This window comes from Rhea americana, unplaced genomic scaffold, assembly GCF_003343005.1.
Source record: "Rhea americana isolate MKP2758 unplaced genomic scaffold, rheAme1 scaffold_9, whole genome shotgun sequence".
NCBI lineage: Eukaryota > Metazoa > Chordata > Aves > Rheiformes > Rheidae > Rhea > Rhea americana.
Window position 1 is genome coordinate 8,931,330 of NW_028187088.1, and position 12,197 is coordinate 8,943,526.

At 41.0% G+C, this 12,197-nt stretch overlaps 1 protein-coding gene across 1 annotated transcript in view; it reads right to left on the reverse strand.

The window, feature by feature from the left end:
• The window catches only part of PKP2 (plakophilin 2), a 44,989-nt gene extending 44,479 nt beyond the window's left edge, over nt 1-510 (reverse strand). Inside the window, exon 1 of the mRNA XM_085323963.1 lies at nt 113-510. Within this exon, the coding sequence (XP_085180089.1) occupies nt 113-338 (226 nt within the window). The 5' untranslated portion in view covers nt 339-510. The remainder of the gene's footprint in view (nt 1-112) is intronic.
• Between the last annotated feature and the right edge of the window lie 11,687 nt (nt 511-12,197).

The window sequence follows — 12,197 nt, forward strand, 5'->3', positions numbered from 1 at the left end:
GGGGCGCGGCGCGCGGGCCGCGGGCGGTTCATTCCGGCCGCGCTGGGGAAGCCGAGAGGCGGCAGCCCTCTCAGGGGAGCCGCCGGCCGGGCCGGGCGGGGCGGGCACTCACCGTTCATTAGCGAGCTCCTGCTCTTCCTGGCCAGCGTCTGCTGGACCTGCCGGTGGAGCCGCAGCGACTTCTCCTCGCCGGCTCGGCCGCCCGTGAGCTTGAGCCTGGCGTCGGAGGGCAGCGCCAGGCTGGAGCTGTCCAGCTCCCCGAGGATCTGCTGGCCTAACACGGTGCGGATGTAGCCCTGCTCGGCGGCGGGGCCGCGGGCCGCCATGGGCTCGAGCATACCTGTTGCGCCGCCGCCGCCGCCTGCCCAGCGCCGCGCTCGGCCGCGGAGGGACGGGCGCTCGGGCGCCACCCGCCGCGCAGGTGCCAGGCACGGCCCGCACCGCGCTCCTCCCCCGCCGCGGCGGGAGGCGAGGGCAGGGCAGGGCAGCGCTGCCCGCTCCCTTCCCCTCCTCTCCCCTCCCTTCCCGCTCCGCTTCCCGCCAAGGCTCCTGCTCGCTAGCAGGAGCTCCGCCTCAGGCAGCGGGGTAGAGGGGCCGGCCCGCTCCGGGCGGGTCTGTACCCCAACTGGGGTGGAGGCTCCCCGAGAGAAGTTTTGCGCGGTCTGTCCCTCAGCCTGGGGCGCCCCGAGGGAGGCTTCAAAGAGCAGAAGCAGTTCAGGCAGAAGATAGAAACTCTATGTATCTATGTACGTATACACATACACACACATATATATATACACCCCACAGAAAGTTAATTTGTGGCTGTTTCAGAGACAGTGGGACTCAAAATGAGGTGGTATAACTTATTTTTAGCAGCATTTTAGACATGAGAGTTTGAGCACAGAGTAGTTCCAGAAAACCTAGGGAAAAACTGAGACTGGGATCATCCTTCTCTCAAGTTATATTGTGAAGTAAGAAACGGGGGCACTCTATTTCCTGAAAACTCAGGACTCCAGGGAATTGCCTCTTGCTTACTGACACACCTCCTGGAGCAGAATCCTTCTGTCTCTGTGCTGATTTACTCTTTGTCTATCTTCTGTTTTTCTTTAGGAGGGGGAGGGAACAGTGGACTTTCCTGTGCCTTGGTCTGGCTAATGTCATCCCCTTTTGCTGTAATGTGGCATATCAAAAGCGAGGTCATGTTAATGGCTGTGTATGATATGTGAAAATAGCTCCAGTGATTAAGACAGATGGAGTGACGCACTTCTTCCTAATAAGCGTGGAGTAAAAGTTACTCATGGGAACAGAAARGTTGAGATAAGATGTGGGGTACCAGCTGGGAAAGAGGATCGGAGATTTGTGAAGATGAGGGAGCTGGATGTATGTGGTAAAACTATGATGAGCAGGCAGAAAAATGTAACAGAAAAGTGGAAGCATAGGAAGGGCAGGATAAGGCAGGGAAAACAATGGGGAAGACACATCACAGCTAGGCAGGAATGTAAACTATGCTAGAAACTATGCGAGAACCTTTTACTGAAACACAGATAAGTCACAAAAGCATTTCCAGTAAACAATAGATACTACATTCTCTTTTGACATGGCACGTATGAGTGAGAAGTACTGAGGAGATTAGGAAACAGTTTAAAAAATGTGAAACATTTCCTCCTCTCCTCTTCTTCCCTGCCCTCTCCTCCATTCCCGAACTCCAGCACAGACACGAATTCTGATTGGTCTTTATAGTTGCAACCAATTTGGTTTCATGCACAAAATACATCTGAAATGGATTCAGGATTTAGAAAATACTCTTGTAGAGGGTGTCCCCAGATGCCACCGACACACCTTCAGGTTTACAAATTCTTAGCACGCTAACAATTGAGTGTGTTGGAAGAAATGTTGAATTGTTATCTTGCAAGTACGTGTATTTGTGTTTGTGTGTGCTTCTGAGATATGTGGCAAAACGAATGGCAGTTTACTCTGAGCCTTAAGCTCTTTCATGAGATTTTTGAGGCAGATTTCCTTCCTTGTAACTAGGAATAAAAACTGGAAGGCTTGGGGTAGAGAGGAGAAAGAATTTTGCCTGCACAACATTTCTGACAATGCTTAGTTAAGAACTGAAATATAAATGAAATAAGACATTATCTTACATAGAGAAAATAAGATATCATGTAACTTGATTACTCCATCAATAGAAAATGATGATTTACGAATTCTGAATTGTAAAAATTGCAAAAACTGAATTGCAAAAATTGCAGTAAAATTTGCAGTAAAAACTGCCAATTGTAGACTGAAAGAGATGTAGTTGGGATTATCTCTGAATGGATAACAACTTGTGATGGATGCTTTGCTCATTAGATTTTTGAAAAAGAGATTTAATTTTGATGCATTTAGTGCCTAAGAGATGAGGAATCTCATACAAGAACATTATCTGTCTAATATCTGATGGATTCAAGCAGCTCACAGAAATTTCATTGTATAGCTTGTTTGTTGTTCCCTCCAGGTGTGCTTTGCCTAAACCATGCAACCTTTTCTTCATCAGAAGTCCCACTCAAGTAATATATTAGAGTTGTAATATTTGGTTCTTTCACTCTTTCCCCCGTTCCGCTCTCTGTATGTTAGGACTTAAATTGAACATGCTGTTTTTGACAATATGCATTGTTTTTGACAATATGTTTTGACAATATTTTGACAATACCCGTATTATTTTCGTCTACAAGGAGCTTAGAGGAAACTGGGATAAGTATGAACGTTGCAGTATTTAGTTTAGATGTGAAACAGCTCACCAACAAGGGCTTCCTCTTAAATAACACAACATTATTCATGTTTGTCTCTCTAGGAATACATAAGAAATGAAGTCATTCTTTTTTTTTTTTTTAGCTTTTATTTATACAGAGTTTGGATAACGTGATTGAAAGTGTTATATACAAGTGTAGGATAGCCGGGAATAAGTTGATTATGATTACATCTGACCTATTCTAATTTTATTTGACTAACAGTGCAGAAGGAAAGTGGATTCTTCACTGTCGGGAAAACCCCACTGAAGACAAAGAAGCCACACTGCCACCGCGTGTCTACTGTGTGGAACAGCACCTCCAAGCCTAATGTGTATTTCTGTCTTTCCTTTCCAGAGTACCTCTTGTAAAGCTTTCACTTTCTGTAAAGTGTCTGGATTTGTAATGTACCAAGGAGTGAGTTAACTGCTTGCTTAAAATCTGAGATCAGGATTGTATTGCAATTAATTTGTCACAGGAAATGGAAGTGAAGTTCCRTAGAGCTATTTTTTGCACTAGGCACTGATATCCTCCTATGCTCTTTTACAGTAACATATCCGGATTTTTAATCTCAGCATCATTTTTGGAAGCCRAGAAACAGAAAAGCAGATCATTTTAGTCCTGTAGAATCAATTAAAATAAATATTTTTTTCAGAGTCACCTAGGGGGAAAGTGTTATTTTTTGCATTAGTAAAAAGTGTGATAGTTCTCTGCTTGACAGAGATGTAATAATAACAGTCTTAAGAGTCATGATGGGGACTCTCTACCTTAACTAGAGGAGCAGCAGATCACTTGAGGAAGAAACACTCCCCACAAAAGATAACAATAATGCACAGCTAGGTCTAGCAACATCATAAACCTTCACTCACTCTTCACTTTGATGAAGTGATTGTGCAAGTGCTGGGCTTGGAAAGTCAGGCATTAGCCTTGAGTGATCTGAACCTCCTCACTTTATAAGTGTCGTATCAAAACTGTCATATGTCTAAGAGCCATGTTCTATGTTTCAAGAGAGCCAAGGACTGCAGGAATTCAGGGTGGTCCTGAACCTGGAGATAGCAGATATATTCCTTTTCTATTATGTGGTAGGGCAAGACTAACTTGCACTGTGACCCAAAGTGTTGAGGCAATGCTGATTTCATCAGTCTTTCTCAAATTTGTTTCCTCATAGAGCTGTGTTGCCACCRCAACAGAGGTGTTGATTATCTAGCCCACATATACCAAGATGGCAGCCAATGTTGGTCATGTGTTGTCAACCTCCAAGTAAAAAACTCCCCTTGGATCTCTTGTGAGCTGCAAACTGTTCAGCAGTTTTGAATACTGTCACAGTCACTTGGAGCTTGCTCAGATATGAGTGGGATGCCACTGCTAGAGATCTACATTGAGATACCTTCAACCAGGAGACACTTATAGATATTTTAGGGTTAAACCATGCTCTGATGCATGAAGAACAGTTTGCTGGGAGAAAGGAGTGCCCATGTGTGTCTATGTTTGTGTGTGGGTTTATAGCTGCTGTTATATACTATGACATCTTGCTTTATGACCCTATAAAAAAGAAGTGACCTAATGGATGAGACAGCAGAAACAAAGAGACTTGAGATAAGACTTTTAACAGGCCCAAGAATCATCTCTGCAGAGTTTTCTTGGCAGGGACTTTGATCTGTTTTACTTGTTTGTGGGCTCCTCTTTGCACCGTGGTTAGGTGAGACCCTGGTTGCACAACTCTTTTTAGATGATGTTTTCAGTGAGCAAGAAAGTAGGAGAAACAGAGTTAAGTCTGGATTTTCCATCTCTTTGCAGATTCCTTGTGCTTTGGAGCAAGATCAGCTGCACACTGTGAGCTAGAGTGAGGCAGCGATTTTTGGGGGAAGGTGAGAAAATGCCTTCTACCCTATCCAGCACTTGTCAGTGTATAATGTTCACTTGACCGCTCTCTTCTTCCAGAATATACTGRCTCAAGGCTTGCTAGCAAAGAAGGTGAAAGTGAGTTGTAGGGAAGCATTGGTAATGCTTCTTTTAAGCATCAATAAAGCAGATAGCATGGCCTGAATACTGGACTGTTTACTGCCTTGACCTGTTGCCACAGGCAATTGCCTCTGCCTCCCATCCTAATTTCTTTTCTTTCCAGTTCTATGTGCCCATTTTTTATCCATTGACTCCTGGTCTCCTTTAATAATCAAGGGAAACAATATAAAACTTTTTTTTTTTCCTTTTAGGCTCAGAGATGCACATAACCAGTTATTGGAACAAGGACAGTGCTCTGCATCTGTCAGTTCTTGAATGATCTGGGCACTGGGGAGACAGCTAGGAAAGATACAGGAAGACATATTCAAATGATCTTATCAGATGCTGTGCTAAAAAGATCAACAGTGTGATGTGACTTGTGTGACTTGTGTGTGAAGCTGGGAATGAAAGGAATGAAGCAGAGCTAATTTCAGTAATCTGCAATCAGTGCTCTGAGTAATGCATTTATTCAGTTGTCTCAGGTGGTAGTTGTTTTTCCATACATTAGCATTTTGGTCACTGGAGGAAAACAGCATGTTGTATATGTAGCTGGAGGCATGAATACTCTTAAAATGTTGATGCAGGAGCACAATACTAATTTTTCTTGGAGTTGTTATTACATGCAATATCACCCAGAGGATCTGAGTTTTATCAAGTTTCTGTTTTGCGAGATGCTGCATATAATGAGAGATCTTTGTCTTCATCTTGAGATACAGGTAAACAATATGACCAAATGACTATTGTATCATCTTCATCTACAAGTCAGCAATGGAGGAATTACAAACTATTCCTAAAGAAATACGAGCACCCAGAAATTGAAAACTGTTTTGATATTTTGGCTGTTAATTTTGAGATGGTTATTGTAGGACATGGTAGAACAGCATTTCAAAACAATCTTTTCTGTAGTGTTAATGTAAAGGTTTTATTGGTAGTATTTTCCCCCCAATTAAAGCACTTTTAGCACTGTGCTAAAATTAAAATTTTGTGGTAATTTATTTTTAAATAAGAGCTATGAAAAAACTCTGAAAAAATTAAAGTTATTAGTTTCCTTAAAACATCCTGATTTCTTATTTTTCCTATTAGATTTACTAAAGTTATAGAAAACAGGGCAGAAGAGACATGAGGAGGACATCTACTCCATTTCCTGCTGTAAAGCAGGATTAGCTAGATCTAAAACACCACAGATATCTATCTAACTTGCTTTTAATGTGTTATTTACTACACAATGGGAAGCTATTTCTATATAATAATGCTTTTCCACAACCTTAGGATGCAGACATGGAAAATCTTCTGTTATACTAGATATGTATTTGCATAATGCTGTACTAATGCATCCAGACCAGTCACCTTAAGGTGGCTGGAAAATGACAGAATAAACTAATACATAAAGGAGATTAAATTGGAAGAAAACCAAAGCATACATGCATATTCATTTTGGGTTGGCTCCATAACTCTTCTTCGYCAGTCACAAAGCTGGCTGGCCTGTTTCCTCAGGAAGGGAAAGTCTCTGATGGCCTCCGGGTGCCAGAATAGCTTGTAAGTGACCTCTGTGTTAAGACCAGCAGGTCTGTCATAGTTCCAGGTGTCCAGCAGGAACTGCTGTAGAGAGCTTCTGTATGAACAAAGTCATTTTTCTATATAGAAAATTACATATTTTATTGTTTTTTTTCCATAAGGAGTCAAACTCACCAACCTTTTTTATACAGATTTTTTTTGTGGATGAACCAGGTCAGGAAAGGTACAGTTCAACCTGTTCCTGGTTTAAAATAAATATGACTGGTTTGAAAAGATAAATAACTGCCTTATTTCCTACACTTATCAATTTCTATGAATCTTTCTCTTTGTGGGGGGTTTATTGTTAGCATAAACAGAGGTGGGTGTTATACATCAAAAGTTTATATCTAGGCATTTCCAGTAAAGTTTAGGGACATAAGAACAGAAAAATATCCGTCCTGGATCAGACTCAAAGGTCTTGCTAGTCTGCTATGCTGTCATAGCGGCCAGCAGTGGATGCTCAGCACAAAACCAGAACAAACCAGAACAATAATTCTCCCTTAGGATACTTCTGCAGCTTCCACCAATGAGTAGCTCAGGGATATCTTTAGTTAGAGGCAGTACCTTTGTATTTAATTGTCTTTAATGATCCCCCTATGAATTTAAATATTGCCTTTTTGAATCCATGTAAGCTTTGGCACTGTTCCAACCCTTTGTAACAGGCTACACAGCTTAATTATGAGCAATGAGAAGACATATTTCCTTTTGGCTTTTTGGTACATTCYAGATGATTATTTCACTTGATGTCATCTTTTTTTCTTTGGTAATATGAAAAAAAGAGAATAAGAGTTCCCTATTCATCCTTTCTTTGCTACTGATTTTACAGTTCACAGTTATATTGCTCTGCAATTGCTCTTCCAGGCTGAAAAGTCCTAACCTTTTAATCATCTTTTGAAGTAGACCTGTACCAGAACTGCACACAGTGTTGAAGATGCTGAGACACCTTGGATTTATACAGTGGCATATTCATTATTTCCTGTTTTGTTCTTTATTCTGCATCTAATAATTTCTAATGCTCAGTTAGCTTTTTTGTCTGCTCCTAAGACAACATCTTGAAGTTAAATGCTGGTGCAGAGGATTCGTTATTTGGCCTTTATGCTTTCTGCACAAATGTTGAATATAAACATATTTCAGTTAATATCACAGAATGAATCCTTAATAGTAACATTGTGACACAAGCCAAAAATATATCTCAGARGAAAATCAATACCTGATTCTCCCTTTTGAGTTCCTTGACTAGTGTATCCATGAAACAGTCATTTACAGAATCTAAAAAAAACCCAGTGTGGCATTTAAATCTACATGAGAGTAAATAAATTTTCCTATTATTATGATGTTTCCAGTCCTGGCACACTCTCTGAATCTGATTTTTCCCAGCTTATCACAATTGTTATCCATCATTACCTTATCCATGATTGGTGGTAATGTATATACTTTTCCTTAGGAGTAAAAAAAGTTGATTTTAAAACCTGCTACTTCTTTATGTGATTTCGGATTTGTAATTGAATGTTCAACCAGGGCTGTAGTTTTGGTAGTCTCATAAGGTGTCTCATGATACAGTATAATATAAAAGTCAAACATACAAACACATCATCTGTGAAAAAGAGCCATGGCTCAAAAGGATGTAAAACCAAATATTTATGAGAAACACAGTTCTTACAAGTAAAGAGTGAATTTTGAAAGAAATCCAAGTCCCAGTAGCTAATCTCAATTGTTCGAAATTTCCACCAGGTTCTATCTTAGCATGTATATTTTAGTGATATAAAAATTACTGAAGATAAAGCTAGTCTCCATTGTTTCTTTACTGAATATCTTGATGAGTAAATACATGGTATGGTAATAATAACTCATTTGATCATATTCTAATAATAATAGTATACTTGTTCACATTTCTTTGTTCCAAATATTACAAGGAGTTTTGCACATATATGCATGAATTAAGCTTGACAATGTTACCAAACTGAAAATAATTGACAACCAGGGCCATCCGNAAAAAAAAAAAAAAAAAAAAAAAAAAAAGAGAGAGAGAGAAAGAAATTTTGCTTTGGGATTTTTCCTACTAACACGCTCCAACTGTGGTTTCATCAATATGCTCAAGCACTTTTAAACCCTCTCACCCTTTGTTCCTTGGCTGCATAATAAATTCATGTATACTTATTTGTACTGCAGCATCTGCCATCTACTAATCCAGGTGCTAGATCTAAATGGTAGAAGTTCTCTATGCCAATGGATTGTTCCTTGCCATGTATTATGTCTCTGAATTTAAGTATAATTTTGGTATCGACAGCAGATTTGGGCGTTGTTGACTCCTCTGTCAGTTTGTGGAAGCCTTTAAATAAACAACACAAATGTTTGCACCCCAATTTTGGTCTCTGTAGTCTATGTAGTTTCATTTTTAGCTTACTGAAAATGCAGCTATCGGAATTTTCTTCTGTCATACACTTTAGATTATTCCAAATATACTGTGCCAGCAACCATTGTATTTCATACCTCTTTGTCAGCTCTCAACAATAACTGCAGATGGCATATGGGAGTTTTGTAAAGCACTTCCTGGAAATTTAAAGAAATCCAGCCAAAGGAATCCCTGTTGTGAAGCCACTGGTAATAATGGAAGTACAGCAAGAATGGATATTGCCTTGGTGCCCGCTAAATCTGTTTCATTTAGTTTTGGCAAAACATTTATGATTTTTTTAATGAATTAGTCAGTCTCTCAATAATCTGAGTCTAGGCCAGCTATTCTTATTCAAGCTGTGCTTTCTCTGACATTGACTAGACTTAATGAATCCCTAGATATGCTGTTGGTGATAACTTATTTGCTGCTGCTGCTGCAAGAAGCTTGTATCTCAGTAGGCAATTTAAACCAGAATATTCATTCAACTGAAGAGCAGGCTAAGCAGACAAAGATATTTTTCATCTAGGTCTTATCTGGAAGAAAAGAACGCACAAAGTTGAGCAGCATCTGCCAGTTCCTGGGGATCCAGTGGCCAGTAATTTAACTGGAAAGGTCATTGTGGGCATCTTCCATTACCGACACCATTACCGTCTCCTGCCAGCCTCTCTAAAAGCCTGCTCAGCGTTTCCTTCACTGGACCTGGAATTGGAACTGCAACCAGGAGCTGGAATTTCTTCTCCCAACTCTACCTTTAAATGAACATGGAAGGGACATCAAAGGCTTCCAATCTTTAAGTCAATGTTCTGTTTGGAACAGAAAATAATAAATTACAAAATGACAATAACTTACAATGTTTTATAGTTAAAACAGATRAAATAGAACAAATCTCCCACCTACCCACTGTGTTCCTTGCAGGACTATTCCTTTCTTCGGTTTTCTAGGCTTAAATAAATCCATGTAGCCTCTTCTGGGTTTCTAGACTAGTGTCTGTCTTTCCACAGTCTCTGAGGGTGCCACTTCAAGAAAATTATGACATTGCTTGCTGCTGAAATCACTGTTCCCACTTTTTCCCTTGCATTTTCAGCCAAATGCTTCTGTGAATTCTTATATGTTGGCTGTGGCAATACTTTGGTTGCAGGGTAAGTAGGCTTAACTTGCCACTGATGGAAAACAAGTAACTTCTSTTTTGCTAGGTTAGTTTTCTCTGAAATTGGCAGTGGAAGGAGCAGGATTAACTCCTCCGGCAATTGCAAGCAGGTAACTTGAAACTGCACCCTGAGGTTTGGCTGTGGCTCTGCTGCCTCTTGCGGGCTGCCCCCTCACTTCCTTTAGAAGTCTCATAGAAGTCTCTGTTGCTGCTTTATCCTCTTTCCTCAATGTATTTCTCCTTTCCTGMCTGCCTGTGTGTTTCAGAAGGTTCCATTAAGCTCGGCATTTTCACTGAGAAAAAAGAGAACATTTCCATTTGTCCCTCTAAGTGAAGGGCTCGGTCAAATTCAGAGTGGTGGCCAGATGAGACAGACCTCGCTTTCTTGCAAGCAGCCATGTCTTTAACATAATGGAATATACAGGAATGGAAACAAGTAGTTTCATCAAAAAATGCATAAACATACATACATGTAAACTACACGCATATGTAGTATACTGTATAAATAAAGGATGAAAATCAGTGTTGGTGTAGAACCTGCAGACTGCTGGAAAAGCTGTGTGAGTTACCTTCCATTAGCTTTCCTCTCTCTACTGGGATCCATCACCAACAGCTCATTTTGTCCCTCCTGCCCTCAGTCATTTAGCCACTCAGGGAGTGGCCTCCATCACGGGGAGATCTTTGAAAAAAGGGTTCTGGCTTCATAGGATCTATTATGTTTTTCACAACTCTGAAACAAAATCTTGACTATATTTCAGATTAAGAAAGTTACATTCTGTGTATCTAGATTTCTGGTGTTGTGTCAGTTTTCTAGGATTGTTTTTTCTTTGCTTCCTCTCCTATCTCATTGTGCAAGCTGCTTTCAGCTTTTTGAGCCACTGCCAGTGCTGTGCTGTGTTCTGCTTTGAGGTATGGCTGTTTGTCAGTAACTGGYGACATGACCTTTCTTCCTTGTGTAYGAGCACAGAGAGATATGCACAGACATGCACAAACTAATTCTCTCATTTTTCTGTCCAGGTGAGTTCACTGGGGAGTAAGAAACCCTGGATTTCTTGTCTACTTATAGCTATGGAACAGGATTGCAAGTATAGTTTTCCAGAGACATTGAGCTTTTAATCTGTGGCTATTCCACACGGACAAAAGACCAAAGAGTGAATAATTTATCAGATGAAGAATAGATTTATGCATTCATCAGTTGTATGTGGCACTAAAGGATGCACACAGACCAGCAGAGGAGTTTAACTCTTTGTTATTAATGTATYCCCCAAACCGTAGCAGCATTGTGCTCAGTGTTAGCCTTCTCATACATTGCTGTTTACACTGAAGATGAGGGGCAAAAATGTCTTGGGATGCTCTCTGGTGTCCTAGTGCCCTGATCATTCWGTGAGGGGAATTTTGCCACCGTATAACAGGACTGCACAATATAACCTTTGGATTTTTGTGTCCACACTTCCYTTCTGAGAAAGCCAAGCTTTGAGGAGAGGTATGAAAAGGGCTACTGYGGTTTGCATCTTTGTATGGACAGGGATTTGGCAAGGACACAGTCTATATCTTTCTTAACATTGGACCTTAAAAATTCTTTGGAGTACCTCAGTTTAGAAATGGCCACAGTAAGTCAGTCCAATAGACAGGGCAGTGAACAGCTGTATTGCGACTCCCAGCTTGCCAGTTAGAAAATGGAGAGTGGAAATCTCCAAGAGAACTCCTACTTGCCTGTAGTCGTTCATTAGGAACGGCTGCGAGAGCTGGGCCTCTTCAGCCTGGGGAAGAGAAGACTGAGGGGGGATCTTATCAATGTCTGTAAGTATCTGAAGGGAGGGTGTCAAAGGGACGGGGACAACCTCTTTTCAGTTGTCCCGTGTGACAGGACAAGAGGCAATGGGCASAAAYTGAACCACAGGAAGTTCCTCCTGACCATGAGGGGGAATTTCTTCATTGTGAGAGTGACGGAGCCCTGGACCAGGTTGCCCAGAGAGGTTGTGGAGTCTCCTTCTCTGGAGATATTCAAGGCCGGCCTGGAGGCAACCCTGTCTAACGTGCTCTAGGTGACCCTGCTGAGCAGGGAGGTTGGACTAGATGATCTCCAGAGGTCCCTTCCAACCTTACTGATTCTATGATTCTATGACTTTATGATTCAGCTTTGGAACTCTGAGTTCCAGTCCAGGGCTTCAATCCTTCTGCAGAAAATTTGTTTATTGTAATTATGAATTCTGGTGACTTTTTGAGCCATTYTTGATGCATTTATCATCAAATGGCCACTTATCTGGTAGTAATAATACCCCTCACCTGAGTAAGATAATCTTCTATCCCTATTTTGGACTCTTACAGAATGTGAAGTACTAAAAAAGAATGG